Raw genomic sequence first — 27,592 nt, 5'->3', positions numbered from 1 at the left:
TACTAAGGAAATCTATTTTAACCAAGCAACATACGTTTCTAGATTAATATGCTAGTAAATATCTAGAAACAGAACAATGACTTACAAATCAATAAAAGTAAGAATATTTTTGACATCAGCACCACTACAATAATTGATATTTGCTGTCAGGACTAGTGTACCTTTTACACAATGTGTACTCCTCACTACTAGTGACCCCTCGAGGAGGAGCACGAAACTGCCAGCCTTCCTGAACATCTGTCCGAAGAGCATCACAAAATAAGAAAAAAAAGATAGATAGCATGTCAGTGCAAACACCCAAGCTCATATAAGAGCTAGAATATCAGAGGCGAAAATGGATCCTGGATGTATTGTGAAACTGAAGCAGGACTCACCCTCCTCGTTCTCTTCACCCAACTCTGACGGCATTTTACTTCTCACAGCCTGCAATTGAGACCAACCTCGTGACTCATACTCAAAAACACACACTATTCTCTAACATGTCTTTCAGTCATTCACAAAAACTGTGGTGAGAGGTACTAGTTCTTGAAAGTCATTTGAAGGCAAGGGTTACCGTTTTCACAGAGAAATTAAAACAGAAGTGACACTGACTGGGTGTAAAGACTAAGAATGGGAAATATAAGATGACAATAATAGTTAAACTGACCTCTATTTCTGAAAGAAGCCTCTTCAGTCTTGTCATGTCTTTAGTCATGATTCCATTCTGTGACAACCAAAATGCTTCAGTGAATTTGAGCAAATTCAAGGTAAAAAGTGTAGAGTGTAAAGTTTACAGCATAACTGTAAAACGTAGGGCAAAATTGTAAAGCTTGTAAACCTCCTAAATTTGAAAGCACAACTGTAAAGTTTAGAGCAAAAATTAAGTTTAATGAGCAACTGTAAATTTTACTAAGATTTTCAGTTTTGCTCTAAATTCTTCAAAGCAACTAAAGTTGAAAGCACAATTGTAAAGTTTAAAACCATAGTTTACCGCACAACTGTAAAAGTTAAAAGCAAACTGTAAAGCTTACAGAGAACTTAGAGCAAAACTATACAATTGAGGACAAAATCGTAGCTTAAAGTGAAAATCTAATGTTTACACCAATCTGTAAAACTTTCAGAACACCTAAGGTTAAGAGAAAACTGAAGTTAACAGTGCACTGTAAACATTAGTTTTGTTCTCAACTGTACAGTTTTGTCCAAGTTTTGTTTACCTCTTTACTATTTTGTTTTAACTTAAACTACAATTTAGTTCAAAATTATAAAATTTTGCTTTTAAATTAAGATGCTTTGTAAATCTTTACAGTTTCACTCTAAATTGTAAAGTTGTGGCATAAACATTTGTAAAATTTAGCCCAAAATCATAAAGCTTTCAAAGCACCTTACATTTAGAGGAAAAAGTGGCAAGTTTTAAAGCAAAACTGAAGTTTATAGTCCAACTGTTGGTTGACCAGCTTGATCAACTGTAAATCCTAAAAGTTTGTAAGGTTTGGGGGAAAATGCAAGTTTTCAGTGCAAATGTAAAGCTTATTGCACAACTTCACAAATGTAAAATTGATGTTAAATTGTAAAGCTTTCAAAGCACCATAAATTGAGAGGAAATGTTTTTTAAATACTTAAAAAGGATTTAAAGCAAAATTGAAGTTTATAGTCCAGTTGTAAATATTGCTCAATTGTAAACCTGTAAGTCTTAGAAGTTTGTAAGGTTTGAAAAATAAAAAAAATAAAGTGCAACTTTAAAGTTTACAGAGAAAGTTGAGAGCAAAACTGTGAGTCTTACAGTGTAAAGTTTACAGCCTAGTCAAAAATTCCTTTCATTAAAATGAAATTTCTATAGTTCCAAAAAAAAAAAAACATCTAAAAGCTTTTACAAGTATGATAAAATCCAAGATGTATATCATGTCAATTTCAAACACAATACATGAAGCTACTTCATTTGGAAAGGAATTGTGAGTTGGTTTACCAGTGGTTCTCCATAGAGAGCTTTAGAGAGAACGCTGCACACTTCCTGTAAGCTTCCATCCAGCAGCATACTTTGAAGACCTGCCCTGAAACTGCCCTCTTCCTTCCCTAGTTCCTCAGCAAACACTGTGAACAAACACACCAACACACCCCATAATCCTGAGAGCTGTCTGATGAGAGCCATGGTTCTACTGTAGAGCCTTTTATCAATTTCACAGGTATCGCAATTTTGATATGACATACTATTTTACGTTTCATCTTGTTTTCATCTTTTTAAATAGATGATCACACTTCTATATATATTTAAAAAAAAAGTTTTTTGAGAGAGAAGCTAATTCTAACAGATTAAAGATTACATGAACTATATATATATATATATATATATATATATATATATATATATATATATATATATATATATATATATATATATATATATATATATATATATATATATATATAAAAGTTACAGTTCAAAATTGTCTTGCCATTTACTCACTCGCCAAACCTGTAGAATTAATTTCTTATGTTGTTTTCAATGCTGGTATCCATTGACTTCCATATTATTATTTTTTGTAATATTATGGAAGTAAATGGCTGCTGTCAATGTTTGGTTACCAACATTCTTCAAAATATCTTCTTTTGCGCTCAACAGAACAAAGAAACTCATACAGGTTTGGAACAAGTGGAGGGTGACCAAATAATGACAGAATATTTCGCTTTGGGTGAACTATCCCTTTAAAAAACATGTACACAGATTCAACCTAAAATAACTTAACAGTATATATTTTTTAAATAAATAAAAAATACTAAAAGAGGCCAAATAATATGGTCAATGGTAAATCCTGCTGATAATGATAGTTTTTTGTTGTTGTTGTTATCTTACCATGCTTGCAGTCTTCATCAGCCTGATCGTAGTCCTTCTGTTGAATCAAAAAAGCACAAGTCATGTGTTACTTATCCACTCTCCAATCAAAAATGTATCCTATAAATGGGTGCATAAATAACTAAGAAATTATAGTGAAAATTATAGGGTCCACGTTAATTCATAGTTAAGCATTTAAAGCAAAAATGTAGTCAGTTCTTAATTTTTGATATTGACTTTTTTCTAACACTTTTCTTGAAGTACTCGAACCTTTCACCAGAAACAATACATTCAGCAGATGCTAGTTTTATAGTTATTTGACTCTTGAACCTGGTCATTTACAGACTAACAACTGAGTCTGCAGTCAAGCTCATCTTCAAAGACGGTTATATTTCTTAAATAAGAACACAGCAGTTGTTGTTGTTGTTTTTTGTGCAAAAATAAATGCATACACATCCCCATACAAATGGGAATAATGTTTTATTTTGGGTTAAGCAACAGTGACAAAACAGTATTTAAAAGTCTGAAGTGTAAGTCTGATCTTCAGTGCTGCTTTGCCACTTTACGTCTTCATCAACACCACAAAAATTAAAACCTATATAAAAATAAATAAATAAAATATTCACAGCACATGAATTGCCTAAACACTTCAGTAATAGAGTTAAGGAAACATGCAGCCTCACCAGCTGGAGTCGTGCTGCTATGCGGTAGAGCAGGGCACGCTTTCGGAGGAAGGCCGTGCTGGGGGCCAGGGTCCGGGGCCCCATGGCCAGCAGGGCCTCTGTGCTGTGAGCCACTGCCGCCTCATACTCCTGCCTCACTAATGATCCAATGGCCTCGTCACATGACTTCTGTGGCCTCCTGTCCTCCATGACTCTGGGACAGAGTTTCTGGGAGACACAAAGGGTTAAACAACTCAAAATATGATTATTATTCAAGGCAGATACAACTATAAAAGCAGAAGGCACATTCAAAAGTTCGTTTATCTGAAGAATTAGCTAAAACTCACATAAAAGGGCATTCAAATACACATTTCCCCACCGGTTGCACTGGTTTGTAGTGCGAATACTGTTGTAGTAAGGAGTCATTCTTCCTTTTCTGTAATAATTAGGTCACAGCTGTAACGCCCATCTGGGCTGAGTTAGTGGAGGCTGCTGTGAACGCTTTTTCCACATTGTTTTTTTTTTTGTTGTTGAGTGGATGCTCCAAATATTGTATTGCATGAAACTAAAACAAAACCCAAGCCACTAATCTAAAAGCTAAATATTATATTTATATTATATTGATCATAATATGACTAGACACCAGCAACAGCTTGTTCGTTCACGGGCTTAACTTTAAATATAAATCAAAATGATTTTCTAAATTATAATGTACCATAAAATAACCAGAAATACCACCGCTTTGTAAATGTACTATGGAAACTAGAGTCCCCAACAAAATACAATAAATACAGTTATTGTTACTAATGTAAAACCATATATGGAGAAATGGCATCTGTACAAACAAAATTTGCCTGTTGTTTTTCTTTCTTTCTTTCTTTTTGACTATGATCACCAAAACCCACTACATAACCAGATTTACCACAGTAAGAATAACTGTACTTGAATCTTGGTGAATGCATTTATACTACCATTCTTATAATTAATAATAATAACAACAATAATTATAATGCTTATTAAACCTTTTGTCCAAAAATATGGGCAAAAATTATACTAACCTCTAAGATGGTTTTGAATATAAAGCATTATATAAAACCTGGAATATATATATATAAAACACATCGATATATTTTTTTAAGAGGTAACTACTATTGTGCCCACCAAAACATAAAATGCTTAAGCTTTACATAATTTTAATTACACTGCTGCTTTTATCTTAAGATTTATTTTGCATTATTACATGTAATGTAGTCTGGGGCTGCAAGAAAAAATAAACTGGAAACTTTATCAGCTATCAGCAAATATGATATATAAAACAAATGTACACAAATTGATTTACTTTATGCTTATAAGTTAATGATCGCAATAACTCAATGTGAAATTAATTGTAAACAACTATCAAATCCATTGGATCCTGCAAGTTGTTAATAAAGTTTGCCTATAGAAAGTCGAAAACAATATTGATGTAGTCTCACATGACAAACATATAACATGACGTGCATAACTGTACTGTTGTTGACATTTGCATTAAGTCTGGTTTCCATGTATAACACACACAGAGAGAGTGCAGAGTGTCTCTCACTTCCACACACAGATAGGGATGGCTGACGCGAAACTAACGTTTCGACACAGTGTCGAGATCCCGAAGCGTAGATGTTTCGAAACACTGCTCCGAACTGTGATTCAAAACACCCATGTCACGTGACTATGGCTAAACGAAGCTTCTGCGCGTTTCATAAGTGTCTCGACCGACAGGTGGCACGCTTGCCGAGTCTGCGTTTGATTGACAGGGGCGGGAACAAACCACACAGGCGATACACAGTGCCACAGCAGATGCCACAGTAGAAGTTAAAAAGTACCTAAAAGATGCATTTTTGCCAAGAACCCATGATCCACTAAGTTACTGGAAAGAGAGAGCTGTGATTTTTCCTCATTTGTATGTCCTTGCTAAAAAATATCTATGCATGCCAGCAACAAGTGTCACTTGTGAGAGGATTTTTTCTAAGGCTGGAGAAATTATCAGTAAAAAAAGAAGTAGGCTAAGCCCTTCCACAGCAGAGCAATTAATATTTTTGAATAAAAATCTTTAAAAAAAAAAAAAAAAAATTAGACCATTGTGGATTTATTTGTTTTATTCATTTTTCATGACCAAAATAACCTAGTTATTATTATGATATAGGATTATATAGGATATTATTATAGGATTTTAAAATATCACCACATTAACGAAAACAAAATATTTTTATTTATTTTTAAATGGCTTGTTGTCAAAGTTGTTTCAGATAACATGGGCAATTGGCCACTAGGTGTCACCGTGGAGACGGGTGTCGGTAAAGTTTCGAAGCCTCGAAACAAATACGGCACTTTGCTTCAACTGTTTCAGTGTTTCATGAAGCCTCGCTCTGCCCACCACTACACACAGAGAATGGGACTGTCCGATATCACACAATAACACACAGTCTTCTCAAACCAACATCTAATTAACCTCCAGCGCGCCAAACAAGGCAACTGAGCCTCAGTAAAATATATAAACACTCTATATTTGGATTCCGGGTCAGTTAATAATAGATGTCCCGTCTGAGTGCGAGTGTGTGGTCGCGTCTCAAAAGCTAGCGAGCTGCCTACCCAGAGAACACCAGACGCCTTCGAGACGCTCGCTTCCAGCGTTCCATTAGAACGTTCGGAAAAAGCGTTTACGTCGCTCAGCCGTGGTGTCTGGGAAGACAGCCCGCTAGGGTTTGAAGCACAGCCACTAGCCGCATTTCCACTGTCGGGCCAGTGCGAGCCAGGGAATAAAGCGGGCCGGGAAGGGCTCATAGCCTCGGGCCAGTAGCACCGAGGCCAGAGTAGCGCAGGGTTTCCACAGTGGAGCTTGAAGCACCGCTGCACGTCACTAAAACACGCCCTTTACACGCCTCTCAGAACAACGTCATGCAACCTCATTATTTCACTAACAAAGAGAAGTTATCAGAAAACTAAGAAATAAGTCTCTGGAACATGTGCGATCACAAAACGAACATGATAAAAGCGGCCGTTTGTTTGCATGCTTTTTTATTCAAATTCAAAAGCATGATGTTTTAACTATAGAATAAGTGATACATTGATCATAATGATTTAATTTATCAAGACTCACAATTAATCGCACATAAATACACTTTATATTTTATTTATTTATTTTTAACGCTTATGAAAATAGCCTGCTTATTCAGTAGAGTCTGTTTCTGTTTATTTGTAGTCACAGTGGCCTATACGTCACATTAAGAATGAATGATATCTTTATTTTTATAGGATCCCGAACAAAAACATTATTATATTTTTATAATAGGCAACATGAGCTAAACTCTCGAGACAAGGCTTGTGATAGATAATATAAGTTAGTAAATACACGATTGTGATAGAGAATAAGAAGCTGACGTCTGATTTCTTCAAGCGGTCATATTTACCATATTTACTATGGTAACGTTAATGTTTAGCGTGCATAGTCTTTTACATCGCTTATAAATATTTCTGCCTTGTTTAGTGATTGTAATCCACATCGGATCACGTTATTTCAAACACTCGCTGCTGACTAAGAGTGAGTTTTGAGCTCAACTGATTTTAAAAAGTCTTTAATGCTGGTGTTAAAGTTGTTTTCTTTCTGAAATGATCCGCGCTGACGCTCTCCAGACACGGAGAAACTCCGCCTTTGTTCGTGACCCCTCCTCTAGCCCCAGCTGGCCCGCTTTGGCCCAAGGATTTCGTCGGGCCGAAAAAACCTGGCCGTTGGCCCCAAGGAAGCCCCGGCGAGGCACGATCAAGCCCCGGAAGTGACTGTGGAAACGCGACTGGCCCTGGCACGCACTAGCACGCCCGGTCCTAGCTCGATAGTGGAAACACGGCTACTGTGTCCGGTCCATCCCGGAGAACAACAACAACTGCGTGTGTGCGGCCAAATCAACGCAAACACACTCCAAACCAGCCATAGTGCGCGGTTACATGCGATATATGAGCACGGGGCTAGCATAGGGATTGATAATCACGATTAATCACGAGAGGGAAAGGTTATAATGTGTGTTTGTGGACTGCGATGATCGCTGCTCTCTTGGCCTTGGGTTCCAGCCGCCCCCGGACACACAGATTCACACGATCCTGCAACATTAACATAACAATCCGCACTGATTCTCACTCAGATACACCCTGCACTCGCGCATCTGCCCGTGTGTGTGGTGAACGGCACAAGATGTGACGCGAGGATCGCAGTTAGACGCGAGCATCTTTAGCTGCTAGTCAGTGTAGCGCAGCTGCGCTCGGGCCTTGTCATCATCACAATAATCGTGCAGAAGTGCGCCGCGATTTTTCGCGTTCTGACGCTCGGGACACGCGAGCTGACAGCCGCATCTGGATGTCGGGACAGACGGCTGGCGGAGGTGAGGAGGGCGGACGGTGCACCGCAGGAAGGTGTTAGAGGAAGTCTGCACTTACCTAGCTTTACTTTCTACGCCATCTTGGATCCACTTGTCAGCCTGTCGCAATGCATTATGGGTCCGATTTTTCTGCGCACTGCTTCCTGCCAGAGAGGACCCTCACACTTCAGAGCAGGGGGCTTTTAGATTTTATTCCTCTCTGCCAGTCCCTTCCTAAAATATAAAGGCATGTAGAAGAGCAGTTCATACGGAGTTGTGTAATTAGTAACGCTTGGCTATTTAATAAATAATGTAATTAATTAATAATTGGCTTTTATATTGTATATAAATAAATACTTTTTATTATATTGACGGTGCGTGTGTGTTTTTTCTTCTTCTGCTCAGTAATATTGGATGTACCTCAGACACTTTATACAAATTTCTAATCTATTTGTATAGAACTTCAACTTCACTCTAACCACTGGTCAAAAGTTTGCAGGATTTTTTAATTATTTTTTACAATTATTTTCTCTTACACTACCAGTCAAAAGATTTTGGACAGCGATAATTTTAATGTTTATTTATTTATTTTATAATTCTATTCTGCTCACCAAGCCTGCGTTTATTTGCTCCAAACAACAGCAAAAGCAGTAATATTGTGAAATATTTTTACTGTTTGCACTGCTTTGTATTTGAATATATTTTAAAATGTAATTTATTTTTGTGTTTTCAAAGCTGAATTTTAGCATCATTACAAAAAATATTTATTATTATTATTATTATATTGAAAATATAATATGAACAGCAAATTCAGAAGAACAGCATTTATCTGAAAAAGATAAAATGAAACATTATCTGAAACATAAACGTCTATATCATCCCTTTTGATCAATTTAATGCATCCTTGCTAAATAAAAGTATTATTTTCTATAAATTCATAATTTAATAATAAATACATAATGATTTGAATATACTGACTCCAAGCTTTTGAATGGTATAGTGTACAGTGTTTCAAATGCTTTTTATTTCAGATAAATGCTGACCTTTGGATCTTTCTATTCATCAAAGAATACTAAAAAAATTAATCAACCGTTTTAAATATTGATAATAATAATAAATGTTTCCTGAACTGCAAATCAGCATATTTGAATGATTTCTTAAGAGTCATGTGCCACTGAAGACTGGAGTAATGATGCTGAAAATTCAGCTTTGATATCACAGGAATAAATTACATTTTAAAATATATTCCAATAGGAAGCAGTTATTTTAAACAGGAAAAATGTTTAAAATGTTTAACTGTTACTCAAAACAGTTTTGTTACTTAATTTTTAATTGTATTTATTTTTTATTTTTTGAAAACTGTACTTTTTCTGGATTCCTTGATGAATCATCAATCTAACACATTTACTGAATATTGATTTATTTAATATTTGTCACAGTACGTTACATGTTGTAGTGTCTTATGTTACAGAGCATATACCACTTGCAAACTCACAAAACAAACTCACAAAACAAACAAACAAATCAACTCTTTTTCGCGGTGTCTCTTGCTGCGATTGGTGTGTAATGTTGTAGTGAGCAGCGCCGCCTGTCGCTTGAAGGCGGTATTATCCGATGAAAAGACTAGGATGCGTTGCAGCACACCGCCACAGCGTGTCTTTCTCCTCGCAAACTTACCATCCCGCGTTAGCGAAGCGGAGGAAACGACAGCATCTCTCATTTCACTAGACGAGGAAAACAATGACGCTAACTCCAGCTGCACCAAGTTCGCTCTGAGATTTACGCAAACCATCACTGTATGATCATCATCATCTACGCGGAGCGGGACGGGACAGGTGCACGGGGCGCTGGGCTACGTGACAAAGAAGACGAGAGCAGAGACCCGCTTCTTTCTAAAGTTTAACCCCCCACAAACACCGAGACACCGCGACAGTCGTCTTCTCCGCTGGGTTTCTGGCGCGTTTCCCTGTGCGTAAAAGCGCACGAGCCTCGGCGGATTCCAAGAGTGACTTCATTACAACATCACAAGCTGCGCGCGGAACACACATCGCCGAGCAAGCGCGTTCCCACAGAACTGCACTGATATATTTCCCATCTTTATCTATGACAACTCGTGATTGCATTCATCTCCAGATGGCTGAATTGATTTAAATGATCTCTGGCACTCGATCTAGCGCGTGGGAATCACAAGGAGAGGACAATGTTGTTGAAGGAGTACCGGATATGCATGCCACTAACAGTGGAAGAGGTAAGTTTATATTTAGTGATTGTGAAAATATATGAAAACGGTTCATATCCAGTAACTAATTTGTAGAGTGGCGTAGCCTACTATTTAGTCCATTGACTTTTATTATAGGCTAATTAATGTGGCCCAAATTACATTTTTGTCCATTAGAGTACAGTTTATTTCAGTTTCGTTGTGTGCAACTTTTCCCTCTTTTCTCAGAGAAAGATCTGGAGTTAAATCCACTTGGTGGAGCTGTAGAACTTTCCGTTCCTGTTACTACTTTGAGTTGTTGTTGTTGTTGTTGTTGTTCATTTAGTGCGGTTTTAAGATATTTTTTAAATGGGAAAACAAAATGCTGATGATTATTTTGATCAACTTTTCATTGCAGTCATCGGATGGGAACGGAGGCTGCTTTATAAGTGCCTCTCTATCAAACCAGTGTTTTTACTGAAACGGAAGGCCGATATAATCTTTTCATCTCTCAAGTAAATAAAAGATTAGCACCGTTTTGATTGCATTACATTGGGGTTGTTTGGATCCACAGTAGCTGGATCCATATCCTAACAATATTATGGAAACAAATATTTATCATCAGTCTGGATGTTCAATCCATAAAAAGCATAAAATCAGATTTGATGTTCAGATGTTACACGCGTGCACATAAAAAGTTGACCAAATTCACTTATTGGCAATTAAAAAACAAGCTATAAGCACCCATTTCAAAGGGATGTATGAAGGAAAACATTTTAATGAATATATGTATATAATGAAAAGTCTCTTGTGTGTGTGTATACAGATAGCTTTTGATGTGATCTAAACACTGAGAACTAATATCCAGACAATTTGTGTTCCCACTAACTAGGTAGGAATATAGTTGGTGCATATGCGCATGAATCTGCATCTCAGATGGACTGCCTGAATCTGACTGTATTTGGATGGTATGGATCTGAGATCAGATCTATCAGTACAGCATCAGAGTGGCTGCGGTCTTCCCGTCATGTGGCTTTGTGCTTCTGCAGCCCATCTGCTGACTGACACCACAGATGTATTTTGTGTTCAAGCAAGCGTCATCGTTAATATCCGTGTTTCACAAATCTAGTTATACATCCGTTTGCATACTGTAAATAGAGTAAGCTAGACCCCAAATTAGCACGACATTCTGATGGCTTGATTATCATTATAAAACTATTAGCACATCTGTGATATGTTTGTGGACATGGGCGTGTGTTTTAATAGGAGGGGACAGCCATCTGCAGACGTTATGGTTGATTGATTTACCTAGCAACGGCTGAGACTGTTAGTTAAAATCTGTTTGATCAATTAAAGGTCTCATGAAAGGTTGCTGAGTTGATGGCGCGATAACAGATCACGGCTTCCCAGATGTCTTCAGATGACATGTTGACTGCCATCAAGGACATTTTCTTGGCTCTTGGAAACAAGTGTGAGTCTCTGTTGTATTTGTAGAGAGTTACCCTCTTTGTATGCATGCACTGAACTAACATTCATTGTAACATTTATCGGCCTTGAGTGATAAAGACCTCCAGGTCGCCTGCCTGACTCAATTCATTACAGATAATCAGTTGTGGAGGGATGCCAGAAAAAAAATGACTGCATGAGTGAGATGATAAAATGAAAGCTCTTCTCCTGAGCTTGAGTAAGTTTTAGATATCATCTCGTCCCAGGACATGATTGTTTTATTTGGTATTTGGTATTTTATTTTTTGCTACAGATACCTTAGAAAACATACCTTGTTTTTCTTTTTATGTTTTCTTATTTTTACAAAAAAAAAAAAAAAAAAAAATTCTTGATTGGTAATGTACTGAACATATTTCTATTTTTTCCTATAGTTTTAATATAAATGTTATATTTATGTTTGCATTTATATTAAGATATTTTTTCTGAACTTTTAGGTATTTTATTTTAAATGTAATTTTGTTTTATTACCAAAATATACATTATCAAAATAAATAAATAAAGTGAATGTAGTAAGATATCAATGTTACTGATAAGTCAAGTAAGCAAACAAGTGAATAGCAAAATATACCGTGTAGGTTTTAAATACAAAGAAAACAGAAAAAAAAAATGCTGTGCAGACATGTTAGTGTTATCATTTTAAAACTGCTACAGCAGCCCTGAAGATGCATGGGCGTTAACATGCAGTGAGTTTGAACAGATCTTTATTTGCAGCACCGCTTTAAATAGGATTTTTCTTTCGGTCATGCACAGACTCAGCGGTTCTCTTGGTTCTTGAGACATTTTGAGTCTGATTTAAACAATTTAACAAATCAGTGAGAACAGCTCAGATCATCAGTCCATTTTGGATATGAATCGTTCAGTGTGTTTTGGAAACTGATTCAGCAAATAATTTGATTAAAAAAGAAGACTTTAAGCATACATGTCCATTTTCTTTTCTCATTGGTCTCATTGCTGTTTGGGAGAAAACTTTATGATAATCCAAGAGATCTCAATTAAAGAATGATACTTTCCTTTCTGTTGACTGCCAGTTTTATTCAACAGCAATTATTCTGTCTCAACTATGAAATAAATACAGTAACATCTTTATTAAGGTGAGAAATCAAGCCGTGGCCAGCTGAAGCTCAGGGGCTTCACAGGTGCAAGGAAAGATGCTTGCTTTGCTTTAATTGGACATTTTTCTGTTGGAACTCAAGGTTCTCTTAAAATTGGATTGTAATGACTTTCACTAGACACTGAAGGTTTTGAAGTGTGAGATTTTGGATGAAGTGATGGACTTGGATAGATCCTGCTCTTGAGTAAAAAAAAAAAGCAAGCTAAAATGCATTACAAAGTCACAAACTTTATCTTTCATTCCATATATATACACTTTTCATCCCTCATCTTTGTCAAGATAATGAAAGTGCCGTTTTGAAGAGTGTGCATGTACTGGAGTACCCTGGAGAGTCCTGGAGAGCCTACATTTAGGGTATGTTTCCACAACAACGAAATACTTAAAATGGAAATGTTTTTCCTTTGCATTTTTGTAAAGCTTCATGTTTAGATCCCCACTCAGTTGGATCCTCGAAAAGGACTGAAATGCTGTAATATGCATCCCAGACCAGTAGATAAGATGACTGTATGATTTATCGAATTCAATTTATCGTGATTGTCATGTGCATTTTGTCAGTAAAGCCGGTTCTGTGATTAGTAGTAAATCTCCTTTACCTGTTTTCAGGTGGAGCAGTATTTTCTACACAGAGCTGTAGTTCTCTGACAAGCTATGCAAAATCGCATTCATAATCACAGAAGATATAATCGTGAGATTATGAAATTGACAAACCATTCGCTATAATGACAGCTGTATCTTCTCAGTGAACTACAGCTCTGTGTAGTCAATTCTGCTCCATCTGAAAGTGTGTGAAAATAACGGATTTAATAACATGTCTTTACTCCAAACTCCCTTCATAACATCAGTCGAGTGTTTGAAATAAATCCTTCTGTGAGATGTGTATTCTTAAACAGAATTATTAAGGCACACAGTATTTCATTGTATTCTAAGCAGTGATAAAGGCCATGTCGATTAGCATTTCATTATAGATATATTTTATTATTATGAAAATTATAATAATAAGAACTCCGATAAACCATATATTGCCGTAGACGTCTGTTTATTAGTCTTACTGAATCAATGAAAGCAGTTCAATTTTCTGTTTATTCAGCTGCAGTGATTGAGCATTTCCTGGATTTCTTCTTCGGGGCATATTGGTATTTTCACCTTGAAAGCGCCCTCTGGCTTTGGATGGAGATTTACCGTGGATCACAGAACTGTGCTTCACTGAAAAATACAGGACAATCGCAGCTTCTGCCAAATCACGATTTATTGCCTTCGCAATTTAATTTCAATTAATTATCCAGCCCTAGTAGATGCCGACATATGCGTATGACATCACCGTTTTTACAAATACACGTTTTTGTAGTTTACATGGAAACGATTATGATATTATAAAAAAAAATAAAAAATTTGAGAATTTGAAAAGTTTGCATAATTTTAGGCCCCAAAACACCATTGTCATGTAAATGAAGGGCCAAAACGCATGAAAGGTTTTGAGTAAAAAAAAAGAAAAAATAGCAACGCAGTCTTCAGATGTTAATTATATTTATGTAAAGAGAGAGACTGAGATTTCAATATAAAAGATGTTTTCGACGCCATCGCAAAAGACACAATACAAGCTCATATTAATCCATTTTGTGATAACTGAGGAGAGACCATTATAACCTGCTCCCGCCCATATTCACAGTGGCATCCGAAAAATTTTGCACGTTCAAACCGCCCCTTTAGAAAACAGTCATAGTTAGCTTTTTTTTATTTATTTATTTTTTTTTTTTTTTTGGCCTAATGCATTTTTCCTTTGCCCTAATTTTTAAAAATAGTGTTTTCAATTAAATTTTTCAATTTTAGGTAATTACTTTTTTCAGTTCAGTTTTCCAGATGCAGAAATGAATGTGTATATATAGTTGTAGCGAATGCTGCTTGACTGAAAACCCCACTGCCGTTATGCAAGGCTGTTGTGAGTCCCATTTTGTTGCTATGCAGCTGCTTGGGTGGCTTTCTGCACATTTCTAGGTGGTTGCTAGATCATGGTGTCTCAGTGTTTCTATATGGCTCGTTTCCATTCTTTACTCGATAATGCTGTATTCATATAAATTCGGTGTAGCTAGTACTGCATGTTCCATCGCGGAGCTCTTTTAACACTAATTTGATGATCGGTTGCAGATGAATTAATTTTGCACACTGTTGCCTGTCTAGAATTGTTTCGTAAAAGAGTATGGTCCACAAATGCAAAGAGATTCCCAAAAATCAAACAAATTCACAAATACCAAAATTACCCTATATGTTAGGAGGTTTACAAAATTCACAAATAAATAAAACGGCCTTTGCCATTTATCAACAAAAATATTGTTTTTGGCATTAATTTGTGATATGTTTCCCGTGCATACTGTATGTGAATCACTGCATGCATTTGTGGATTTTGAAGCATTTCTAGTGTCAAGATGTGCACTCAAATCCACAAATTCATGGACTTCACTTGCCATCTACTCAAGCTAATCATATAAGAGACCGCAGAATGTTCTTGCTCCAGCCAATCACATTTATTCATTTTCTCTGAAAACTCCACATATGTTTGTGGATCGCATTCATATTTATTTGGAATCATGAAACATTTCTTAAGATAGAAATGTTATAGAAACCTCCTATAGCCATAAAACCTGACATCTTTGGGATCACCCGTCTCCGGTTTAAGCTTTTATCGTTTAAACATTGCTTTCATATCCCCTGCATGTATTTTTTAAAGCTCTGTTCATAATCAAGCCTTTGTGTTCAGGTTCTTTTCAGTGAATCGTCTTATTTCTTTATAACACATCACAGCTTCAGCTCACTGTAAATTTATTCCAAATTATTTTAGCAGCTCATAGATTGAGCTGGAAACATCTGAAGTGAATCCTCCGATCTTAATTTATTACTGCAGGCTGTCAGTGGTGATTCAAATAGGACCGAGACCCGACAAAACCTGATGCTTTTTTTGTATTCACTGTGGTGATATTTGGACAGCAGGGATCCGTGGTGTTCACTTGTGTAGGGCGCATGTAATGGACTGCTCAGTTCAAATGAAAAAGAATGGACAGAATGGGTTAGATTGCCTTGATGTTTTTTCTTTCTTTTTCTCCAAAGTCTGTCAAATGTATGAAAAAAAGAAAGAAAAAATATGAACATTATTATTAATATTACCTTGGTATTCTCTAGTTTTCACTTCTGACTTCATTTCAAACTCACGATTCGATTTGATTCACACTTTGATTTTCTCAATTATGCAGGAAATGAAAAGGTTTCCGTTTATTAGGCTATTGCTACACGTGTCTTTCTGAAATTGAAAGATAACAAAACTGGATAGAATTTTTAAAACAAACTAAAAAATAAAAAACATAAAATAAGTTACTCAATTAAAAGAATTCTCTTAATAAACTAAGGCTTTGTCTGTGCTCTTTAGAGGCAACCACTGCATTTTAATCAATATTCAAACAAAGATGCTGCATACATGCAACATGATCAGTTTTTAATTTAAATAAGACTGTGTAATTTCAAAATTTGAAACAAAAACTGAATGGTCTGACTTTAATTTTGTGAAACTATACATACAACATATTTGAACGATAGCAGAGAGTTGAATGAGACACAAATTCACTCTCTGACAGCAGGTGGCGCTTATGAACAGCAATGATATAGTGTTTCCTTGGTTAACGCTGTAAACAAAGAGCTGCCGCACTTATGAACACTACTTCAATATGCATCGTTCAGAGGCCAGATGAAAAGAAAATGCCATCTAAACTTTTCTAAAGACATTCATGCATTCTGCATTCATATAAACTCCTACCCCAATTGTTTCACGATTTGTTTAGCATCTCAACTGATTTGAATCGTTACATATTTGAGACGATTTTCAACCAGCTTGCAGTTCAACGTAACATCGCTAGTGGACACTAATGACTTGCCTGAGCTAACTGAAATGCTATGTAACATTTTGTTTACAAGCTGACGTCTTGACTCTTTCTGCAAATGAAACCTTAATTAAGCGACTACATGAGATGTTCATTCATGTTTATTTCACGTTAAAACTAGTAGTAAAAATAAAGGTATGATCCAACTGAGGAATTCCTACAGCGATCTGTTGTGCCGCCTCAGAGCACGAAAACGGCATACTGTCTGAATCATTTAAAATGATTTGTTCAGTGAACATGTGTACCGAACCGAAAGACCCATACTGAAACTTTCCGGTATGAATACGTAGGCTATACGTATCCGTTACACCCCTAATATTAGCAAAAATAAGATTACCGTATTTTTCGGACTATAAGTCACACCTAAATATAAGTTGCATCAGTCCAAAAATACGTCATGATGAGGAAAAAAACATATACAAGTCGCACTGGACTATAAGTCGCATTTATTTAGAACCAATAGAAAACATTACCGTCTACAGCCGCGAGAGGGCGCTCTATGTTTTCAGTGTAGACTACAGGAGCACTGAGCAGCATAGAGCGCCCTCTCGCGGCTGGAGACGGTAATGTTTTCTATTGGTTCATGTCAAATTAATTTGGAGAAATAAGTCACACTTGACTATAAGTCGCAGGCCCAGGCAAACTATGGAAAAAAAGTGTGACTTATAGTCCGGAAAATATGGTAATATACCAAATTAATATTATTTTCATCTTTATAATATATTGACACTAGAGCAGGGTAGTAATCGATCACATGTAATCTGTATTACGTAATTGGTTTCCAAAAATTAAGTTCCTATAATTGCGCTGTGTACACATTATCTCAGTTTTTTTTTCCTGGTGTATATGAACTGGCTGTGGCCCTTGAGCCTGCGGTAAATTGAAGGTCAGGGAGGTAGACAGCTGGCTTCTGTTGTATTATGAATGAGCTCCTGCTGAAGTTAATTTTGTGGTTGTTTGGAGGTCTCACACAGATTTGCTGCTGGGCACGTGGTTAATGGATCTGGTCCCAGTCTGTTCGCCCACATCCTTCACGTTCTCTTAAGTTTCCGTCGCCTGCGGTTAGTCAACTCCTGGCAGCCCAGATCATTGCTCAGTGTTTCCCTGCGAGAGGTGTTTGACCCTGCACCGGCCCCCTGACAGAAACACAAAGGTTACAGATGAAAGTGGGGAACATTAGTGGTAGTGCAAAGACAAATATAGCCTGGCGCACAAGGGCCTGATGAGAAGAAAGCATCTGGATGATCCCTGATGCTTCAAACATGACTGGACTTCACCATCACAGATAACTTTCATCTGTGTTTTTCATTTATCATCGTGTCTCCTATTTCCTGATGACACCAACAGTGGAAGACCAACAGAAGATCATTAAATAGTAATAGAACAGTAATAATGATATTACTGTCATAATCATCATGTACCCATCATATTAAGCATCATCATCCACCTAGATGATGATGATTAATAGTTAATTATTATTAGCATTATGACAATGCAAACAATTCTGTCTGATTTTAAAGTCGTTTTAAAATGTTAAGATCTTGTCCACCTGTGATCACTGCATCAGTTCAGACATCTTGACGTCCTCTGTGAACTCACAGTCCCCTGAGATGATTCCTTCATCGTCTGCCTCAGATTCACATCAAAACTGGGAGCTGGAGCTGAGACTGGACACAAGCACCTGAGGCGCAGACTGATTTTATAAGGTGTGAAGGATCGAGGGCTAAACTGATGTCAGTGGCAGTGATAGAGAAGCACCGCTGAAGGCTTGGGCATGATGCTTGCGCTGGTAATGAGCTGCTGTTTGTTTAATGGAGAAACGCCCACAGCACTTTTCATTGACTAGATTACAGAGCAAAGAATATAAAGCACTTTTATCACACACATGGTTTGCCACGATGCAATTCGTCATGCAGCGTGATAATATTTGAAATGCATGTGTTTGAAGGTCACCGTGATGAGACAGAAGCTCTGAAACATGCATCTAGAGACTTTGTAGTGATTGGAAATAAACCTTGAATGGTCAGATACACACACAATTATGTTGAAATGACGGAGTGTGGAGTGTTAAACAGCTGAGTGAAAACCGGATGTGTGTCAGTTTTTTGGATCCATGCATTCAGTCTTAAAGGAACAGTAGCCTAGTATTTCTGTTTACATCTAGCATAAAGGTTAACCCTGACTAGTGTTGTCAAAAGTACCGACTGCAATACCATTCGGTACTAAAATTTGAAAAACGTCTATGAAGAAACCGAATGTATCGTATGGTATCGTGGTCGGTACTTTTAAGTACTTTTAACTAATGCTGAGAGCAAGTTAGTCTTGCTAGTTAAACTTCTCAGACTTTGAGGAACTTCTCGCTTAATAAATGTGGCACAACAGACAGAATGCAATAGGAACACAATAATCCCAAATGAAATTAACCGTTTTTAATATATATTTCTTATTAGAAATGAAATGTAAGTTTGAATTCTGCATATAACACAAGTATTTGTAAAGTAACTGTAAAGGGAATATTGTCATGAAGTAAAATTGCAGTTGACAGTAGCCATAGACTTTGTTTTTTTTTTTGTTTTTTTCCAGCTCAGAACCAAGACATTTCAAAAGCATTGCTCAGCAAGGCTAAAATAGCATGCATATTTCAGATCATACCGTCATGTAAATGAAGGGATATTCCTGTCTTTTACTCTCTTTCACTGAAGCTGAACTCAACACAAAGCACATGTCCCACTAGTATGGAGGTGTTTGGCAGAACGTGAGCTGAAGGTTATCACACATCACACATCGGAGACGTCGGTGAGTCAGCAGGCACTCGATCGCTTGTGTTCTGCTACACAAGAGCAGCTAATGAAGTCTTCCAATCAGGAAGCCCCCTGACTCTTAGACTCAGAGCAGCTCTGTCTGTGAGAGAGCTTGCCTTTGTAATTGCCTCTCTTTCCTCCACTTCAATGTGTTGATAAAAGCAGCTGACAAGGGGATCCCTGGTCTTTTGGCCATCAGCATTCAGTGAAAACGTACATTTACTTTGTGAACAGTAACTTGTATTTTTCAAAACTCTCCCATTTTGCAGTAAATTCAGTATGCTGAATCTTGTCTTGCCAAAATGTTTTGTACAAAGTGACCGGCAGTTTCCCTTTTCCACAAGACAAATGCAATGTCGAGCCCTGCCATACACGGAACAGTAATTACGAGAATTTTTATTTATTTATTCCCCACAGCGAACACAAGGCCTTTGTTTACTTGGAAATCTGTGTCATTAAAGCACATTACTGCCTCAGGCTAACTTCAGGGGAACTGGCAGTTCATGGAAATGTGGTTTGTTCGTTTATTTGAGCGCTGTTTTCACCTGAAGATGCTGACGGACCTCCATCAGTCAGGTAGCCTTTCAGCACAAGGTCAAGTCAGCGCTTCATTTCTTGCAGTTTTGTCTACCAGAGCGTACCCGCAGACGAAAGCAACAGATGTCAGAGTAGGAGCGGTGTGGTTTGTGGGGACGACGCCATGCTGGCAGCACCACCTGTGCAAGGCCTGTCCTTCAGGAGGACTGTGGGGTTGTTGAGTCAGGCCCGAGCCATCAGTCCAAGAGCTCAGATGGGGGGCATTGTAAAGTCACACCCCTATAAACCCATGCCAAATGCAACAGACGAGAGTTGTGTAAGCTGAGCGTTCACATAACTTACATGTCAGAACGCTGCTTGTCTTGGTATGTGTATGTCAGCTAGTCCTGTAGAAGATGGCACAGTGACGAGAGGGGATGTTGGAGATTGTGGGTTCAGTTTTAAGGCATGATCTGCTCTGGTGGTCCAATCAGACAGCAGTGTGATGGGACTAATGATCGAGGAAGCTGATCTATCTACATCCTGGTGACTGCTGGGTCTGGTGTGATTACACATTGGCGCATGGGTCTGATTTGGTCATTAAAGACGTTGGCTGTCGCATATCCTAGAGAAATTGAGTACTGACTTGGACACTTTCAGTGTGAAACCAACTGAATTGGAGCCACTTAAGCAGCTCCGAGCCCAGCCGAACCTGCAAAGGAACCGCTACAGAAACCAAAGACCTGTCATTCACAAGCTTCTACTCATCCCTCCACTCTTTATTTATGAAATATTTTAGCTAATTTGACTGCTACGAATAAGAGAGAAGTACTGTACTTTTGGACCAGTTTAACACATTTTAATGTGTTTAAATAAGTGGCCATCCATTCTCCAAAAACAATATTCAAGTGCACCATGACTTTTTCAGTTTTTCGTGACTTACCGGATAAGGATGAGGATAAGGAATAAAGAGTTACAAAAATAAAAATAATTTTTTTCAACCATTTTACCTCATCAAATATTTTAGAGCTTGACATACCTATAAAAATCTAAATCAATAAATGTATTATTCATAAAAAGTGTTTGCGTACAGTACATGACTTTTCCAGGTCTATGAATCACACTTTTATAATTCTTTAAAGACAAAGGGGTGAATTAAATGGCCCCCTAGTTGAAACATCAGACATTTTCCACCCAAATCAGTGCATATAAAAGATCCTCACATTTTATTAAGTTATGAATAACATTTTGCATTTGTGATATGTGGTTTTGCGCTTTTCTTAGGAAACCGTTATAACCAGGTCTGACTTCATTGGTGACTGTGAAGAAAATAAAAGCAGCCACCGATAATTTCAATCCTGACAAATGTTGATTTTGAGTCTTTTTGAGTTGTTATGGTCTTTAACTCAAAAAAGAGTTGAATCACTACAGAATTAACTGCATATAATTTGCCAATCTGAATGGAACAGACTGTCTTCAGAAATGAGGAGCGGCACGACTTGGCCGTTGAGAGCATCGAGGAGAGGTGAAATCAGAGCAACTTTATGGCAACCAATCAGAACGTAGAAGTCCACCGCTTGAGTGGATTCCAGAGATCAACAAGCTTGTTTGCTTTGGCCACTTTTAATACAAGATCAATCTACGTCAGAGCGCTCATGAATCTTTCTGCAGCGTTGTGAACAGGGCGGCCAGAGCGATTTTTGACGCTCTCGACGGCAGTATGAACACACAGGAACATTCTGGCAAGGTTTTCAAAAAAAAAAACTTTTTAAATGTTCTACTACTATCATTAATAGAACGTTTGTTCAGAGCTGTTCATGGAATGCTTTTCTGAAGTTTAACTTCTTTAAAACGTTAATACTTCAGAGAACATTTAAAAGTAACTTTCCAATAATATTTGCAAAATGATCAAATGCCAAATTCCCTCAATGTTTTCTTTTTAAGATTTACATAACCAAGGGAAAAAAGTTTTTTTAAAATGTTTGAAAAATGTGACATTTTGAACATCCAGAAAACATGCTTGAAAGGAACTTTAAGGCAGGGTTTTGGTTCAGATTTTTTTTTGTCTCTTCATAATCCTGATAGCAATCACTAAGTTAAGTGGTCTAAATTTATTTATATTTATTTATGTCGTCTGCGGAAGGCAAAGGGCCATAAAACGTTCGTCCAATCAAAATGTTCGGTCCGAACATTACAATAGGCTGTCCTGCCTGCCTTTCAAAATATATTTGTATGCCTCTGCGCACCCTGTTTGCGCAGACATCAGCGCATTCTAGCGAGAATGAAAAGCACTGTTATTGTAAAGTTATGTGCTTATGTACTGTAATGTTTTATCACCGGTGAATGAAACATGAGGTAAACTGATAGCATTACATTACCCCTCCTTCAGCACCACCTCTCATCATGTCACGGGCTAGTCTCTGTTCTGATATATGTTAACAGAACCTATTTTTGTTAGCTGTTAGCAAGCCAACCTTTTCATTAACCATTGATGAGCGACAGATATTGTTGCTGATGCAACGTGCTGTACTTGGGCAGAGCACAACTTTATCCAACAGTGAACACTGACACGATGTAGTGATAGACCGTAAAGGTCATATGATCCTCCACCTGATACAGTTGGATACTTCGGCAGAGAAGAGACACCTCCTTCAAACTAAGAACAAAGACATCCAGAAACCTTCAGCCGCTGAACAGGACTGGTGGTCTGTCGATCGAAGTCAATACTGAGGTGCACGGATCAGAGCAGAGCAGAGCTGTACAGCAGTGTGATGTGCTGATGTGTGAGGAGGAGATAATTGAAATGGATTCATCAGTTGTTTCGAGACAGTAGCGCTGCTGACAGGCCACAGACATTCAGAGCACTTGTCTCAGTGAAGGGGGTGTTGACGACCCAACACACAATCTGTGACACACAACACTAACTCCTTTGTTTAGAGACCAGTAAAGCATAGCTTTTATTTCTGCTTTAAAGGCATAGTTCACACAACAGTTTGATACTTTAGCATTACATCACTTGCTCACCAATGCATACTCTCCAGTCCTAAAAACTTCACAATAACCCACATGTGAAAAGCTGCTTGTTTGTAATAGACAAATACATCAAGACATTTTTAACTTCAAATTGTTGTTTTCGAGTCCTCTATCCATAGTACTGCTTTATGTGGTAGAAAGGTCATCTCACCTGATTCAGATGCACGGATTAAGCACCGTTTACAAGCAAAAATAGCCCAAAACAGTTTTTTTATGAAATTTTATGAATTTTAATGAGAACAACAACTGGGGATTAAGTTTTTTTTTTACTTGAGGAAGCGTTATTTCATGGGTTACGTACTTTGGCAAGAAGCCATGATTTAAAGTTAAAAACATCGTACTGAAGGATTTGTTTCTTACAAACATGCAGCTTTTTACTGCAAAGACAATAACTGATGGACTGGAGTGGTGTGGATTGCTTGTGGATGTTTTTATCCTCTGTTTGGACTCTCATTCTGACGGCACCCATTCACTCCATTGTTAAACAAGTAATGTAATGCTGAACTTCTCCAAATCCTTTCTGATGATGAAACAAACTCATCTACATCTTGAATGGTTAGAGTAGAGTAGGCTAAACTATTCCTTTAAGGTGCAAGAAGTGTTTGTAATTCTTTTGTTTTTGTTTTGTTGACAAAAAAGTAGTACAAGTTATCTGTGTATTGCTTTTCAAATTTCTGCTATTCAAAAATAGCTAAATTGTCACAGTGTACTTGAATATTGCTATATTTTGTCAAAAGTAAACATTGCTTTACTGGAAATGTCTTGCAATAATGGGAAGACATCATCTTTATCTGAGAGAAATGCAACATTTGACTGATAAAGGGAAATAAAGGGCATACATTCAGTATTAATAAATTCTGCATTATTTATGCAGAAAGCATTGTTATCATATTGCATGCTGCTATAGGATGCAATTTCAGTTAAGCCACAGATTGTTCACAACATTGTCTGTAGTACAGTGCACTGTAGCATTAAACCGCATTGTTAAATGTCACACCTTATGATGCATTGAACATAATTCATGTCATTATACTGAGATTATATAAAAAATAAGGTAACAATACTATTATACTATAGCTTCTTGTTATAATGCACTTCCTCGTAAAATAGTTTTGCAACAATTATAAAACAATACCATTTCTCATTTCAATCTAATTTCTCAGCATGAAACGGATCCTGACAGCCTTTAAAACAGAGCAGTCCTAGATTTCTTAAGTTTGTGATATGTTGCACCATATGATGCATTCAGGTTTTAGCCTACAACAACAACAAAAAAAAAGCTAAAAATATAAAGCATTTCATTATCACAAAATTGTCCTGCTTTAATGTAAAATGTTAAATGTAAATGTCAACCACCCACGCTCAAGCTCAGTGCTATCCTGCCAAGCCATATCAATTACATATTTTTATATTTTTAAAGACATACAGCCAGTCTGCCCACATGCAGAAACTCAGATAATTAACACAGCTCCCCGAAGGAAGCCAATTTAAGCTGCTTTTCATGATTTCACTATTCTGAGAACACGTTTTATTTTTAAACTAAATTTTAAACGGCATTTTCAGAAAATATGAAATAAAACTAGAACAGAAACCACTGCCAACAATGCTTAGGTTATTTTAACGGTGTTGCTATAGCCTGTTTTCTGCTACGTAAGAAAAACTACGTGCTTTGGTAAATCACATAAAAGTGACAAAGAATTACAGAAATATGAAATACTACAGTAAGTCATAATATTGAGACAAAGTTAAATTATAGCATAATTATGAGATAGAAATGGGAATTTTGACATAAATTGAAATTTGAGATCGACATTTAATCATCATGACAATCATTTAAACGTTCTATGGGATGATTTCTGATTTTTATCCCATTATTAGGACTAGTAGGACTTTTCTCATATTGTAATTTTTTTAATCTCAGAATTCAAATCTGCAGACTAGCTCTGACTTCTCTAGTCCGGAAGTTGGGGCAAAAATCTGGACAGATGTCATGCAGCATATTCCAGTCATTAGCAAACATCACTTCTATGAGAATTAGATGTTGGTGGCTGTTGACATCAGTTGATGTAATTAGCCTAATAATAAATGTGATATTAGCTGAGTAAAGACGATGTTACAACTGCCTAATTTGATTGAATATGAAATGTAAAGTGGAAAATTAGTTTGGTTGGAGAGCTGAGGATCATGTGTTCAGTGATGCTTCAGTGTCACACTATATTTGTGAGGCTCCTGGGGAAGATTTGCCTCTCAACAACATTTGCATTCACATCCACTGCTCTGTAACACCATCAAATGACTGTTCTGATTAGTGTTGAGTGATTAAGAGAGCACACACACAATTGTACTGTGATTGCTAAGGTGTGTGTGTGTGATCAGTGCAAGACAAAGGCCTCATTAAAACTTGTGTGATGTTTCCAACTTAAAAATTAAAGGAATTGCACTCCCAATGATGAATATTTGCTTGAAATATACTCCTCTTCTGGCCATCCAAGATGTGGGTGACTTTCTTAATTGGAACAGATTTTGAGAAATGTATCATGACATCACTTGCTCACCAGTGGTAAATGGGTGCCGCCAGAATGAGAGTCCATACAGCTGATAAAAACATCACAATAATCCACAAGTAATCTAAGATATGAGTTATCTATCCATGAAATTGCTTTCTCCTGAAAACCTAAACTGAAAATGAGAACCAAAATGGTAAAGTAAAATATTGACAGCTATAATAACCAAAGTTAGTCTACAATAAGTCATATATCTGTGAGCACTGCAGTAGTGTAGACAGTGATGAATGGGCATATTAATACATTGAAGTCCTTATGACAAGAGCCAATAAATTTTCAACATGAACATCCCTCAGAATTGACTGAAAGATTTGTTCTGGAAGCATTATGGCCAGATGAAGGTCGTCATAAAAAGAAATTGGGTCAAAGCAGAGCAAAAATAGCTAATCCAAATATCTCATACAGTCACACGCTGATAATGCCCCATTAGAGGAATGAAAATGACCCTCTCTTAGTAACGTTTGCTCTGGGTCCATGGCTTAAGTTAGATCAGATCAATTGAGAACCAGAGAACACTTTTGTGGGTGCTTTTATGTCTAATGGATTTGCTCTGGGACGTTAAGTTTAGCAGTAGAAAAGAAATATGCAGCTTGAATATTTGTTAAAGCTCTTAAATTAAATCTTTCAACCAAAAAATACTATTTCAGTTGTCAGGTTGTCTAAAATCTTAGTTTTAGTGTTGGGACTACTTTTCTAGTCGAATGGATTTTGGTGTGTAATAATTCCTTGTGGGTAGAGTTTACTCAGTGAGTTACATTGTCACTTTCCAGCATCTTTGCATGTTTTGTGCAAAAGCTGATTTGTTTACTGACTTGACAAGTCATAAGTGGGAGTTAAAATACTGTATATGTTAGTAGGTTATGTTAAATGACTCTAATCAGACTTTTTTGCAATCCTGTGTGTTTATCTCACAATCCTGACTCTATATCTTGCAATCCTGACTTAGTTGCAATCCTGAGTGTGTGTCTCGCAATCCTGACTCTGTATTTCACAATCCTGACTTTTCAATCAGAATTTTGAGAGAAAAAAATTGCCATTAACTTTTCTATTTTTTATTCCAGAAATATTCCAAGCACATGTGCCATCTGAGCGTATGGAGTATGCATGGTTACAAAAATACAGTATGTGTGTGTAATATGGTAATGACAATATGTCATGCACCCAATACAAAATGTTCCCTAGTGTACATTTAAAATCCAAAGTATTTGTTGGGCTTATGTCTTCTGGCTTTACTTCTGTTGTTGTGTGGCTATATTATGTTGCTGTTTATTTAAACCAAGAGATGAGTACTAATGATTGTCTGTGGAAATCAACATTAAGCCACACATGCTGACAGTAGAGCTTAGATTGCATTTAACCCCAAACATTCCTTTTAAAGATCCTGTTCCCAGCATTAGCATGAAAATAGGTAGCTAAAGTGAGTCTGACACAGCCGAGGGACTTCCACTTTCCACAGTGATTCCACAGCGATTGGCAGATCCTCACCTGTCTCTGGGGTTTTCAGACATAGTTTCCATCCAAAGCGAGGGGCTTCCATTGTTTCGCTATATCGAGCTGGAATGTGTAACGGCTGTGTGGAGCTCAAGGTCACATGAAGGATCAAGGCGGTCAGTTCACCTCTCACTCTCGCTGGGAATCCGAGAACACGTTGGAAACAAAATGGGAATGATGCTGGTTATGGCAGCCCAGTGCTATATATACTGTCCCACTGGCTTCCTGACCCGCATGCCAATAAGTCACAGTTTGTGGTTGCTAGGTTATTAAATATATAGATAGGTTGACGGTGCTATTCAGAATAAAGCATGTGAAGTCTGTCTGTGTGTGTGTGTGTGAGTGAGTGTTTGGATGAGCTGTAATCTTTTCTAATGCAGCTCCAATCATTATAGCATCAGCTTTTCACCACATTACTTCCCACAGCTCTTTCATCTCCCCGTCACTCATCGTCAAGCTCTGAGATTTTCTCGACCTGCCCGGTCAGATTATTTATACTGTATGAAGGAAACTGAACATGTTGACAGAAAAATCCTTTGCTCTGAACCAGGGATCAATATAAATAGCTGCTCCCTCAAGAGCCTGTCATAAACACAGAGC

At 37.2% G+C, this 27,592-nt stretch overlaps 2 protein-coding genes across 2 annotated transcripts in view; one reads left to right on the top strand and one right to left on the bottom strand.

Annotated features, from left to right (window-relative positions):
* The window catches only part of helz (helicase with zinc finger), a 63,367-nt gene extending 55,286 nt beyond the window's left edge, over positions 1-8,081 (bottom strand). The window contains exons 1-7 of the mRNA XM_026207454.1: positions 7,930-8,081; positions 3,490-3,696; positions 2,828-2,864; positions 1,943-2,067; positions 647-703; positions 375-423; positions 162-237 (exon numbers count right to left, since the gene is read on the bottom strand). Of these exons, the coding sequence (XP_026063239.1) occupies positions 162-237; positions 375-423; positions 647-703; positions 1,943-2,067; positions 2,828-2,864; positions 3,490-3,678 (533 nt within the window). The 5' untranslated portion in view covers positions 3,679-3,696; positions 7,930-8,081. The remainder of the gene's footprint in view (positions 1-161; positions 238-374; positions 424-646; positions 704-1,942; positions 2,068-2,827; positions 2,865-3,489; positions 3,697-7,929) is intronic.
* A 1,343-nt stretch (positions 8,082-9,424) lies between these two features.
* Positions 9,425-27,592, top strand: part of pitpnc1a (phosphatidylinositol transfer protein cytoplasmic 1a) — a 68,868-nt gene continuing 50,700 nt past the window's right edge. The window contains exon 1 of the mRNA XM_026207452.1: positions 9,425-10,098. Coding sequence (XP_026063237.1) covers positions 10,051-10,098 — 48 coding nt within the window. The 5' untranslated portion in view covers positions 9,425-10,050. The remainder of the gene's footprint in view (positions 10,099-27,592) is intronic.

This window comes from Carassius auratus, chromosome 28, assembly GCF_003368295.1.
Source record: "Carassius auratus strain Wakin chromosome 28, ASM336829v1, whole genome shotgun sequence".
NCBI classification, from domain to species: domain Eukaryota; kingdom Metazoa; phylum Chordata; class Actinopteri; order Cypriniformes; family Cyprinidae; genus Carassius; species Carassius auratus.
Note: the sequence above shows the minus strand (reverse complement) of the source record. Positions and strands in the feature narration are given on the sequence as shown.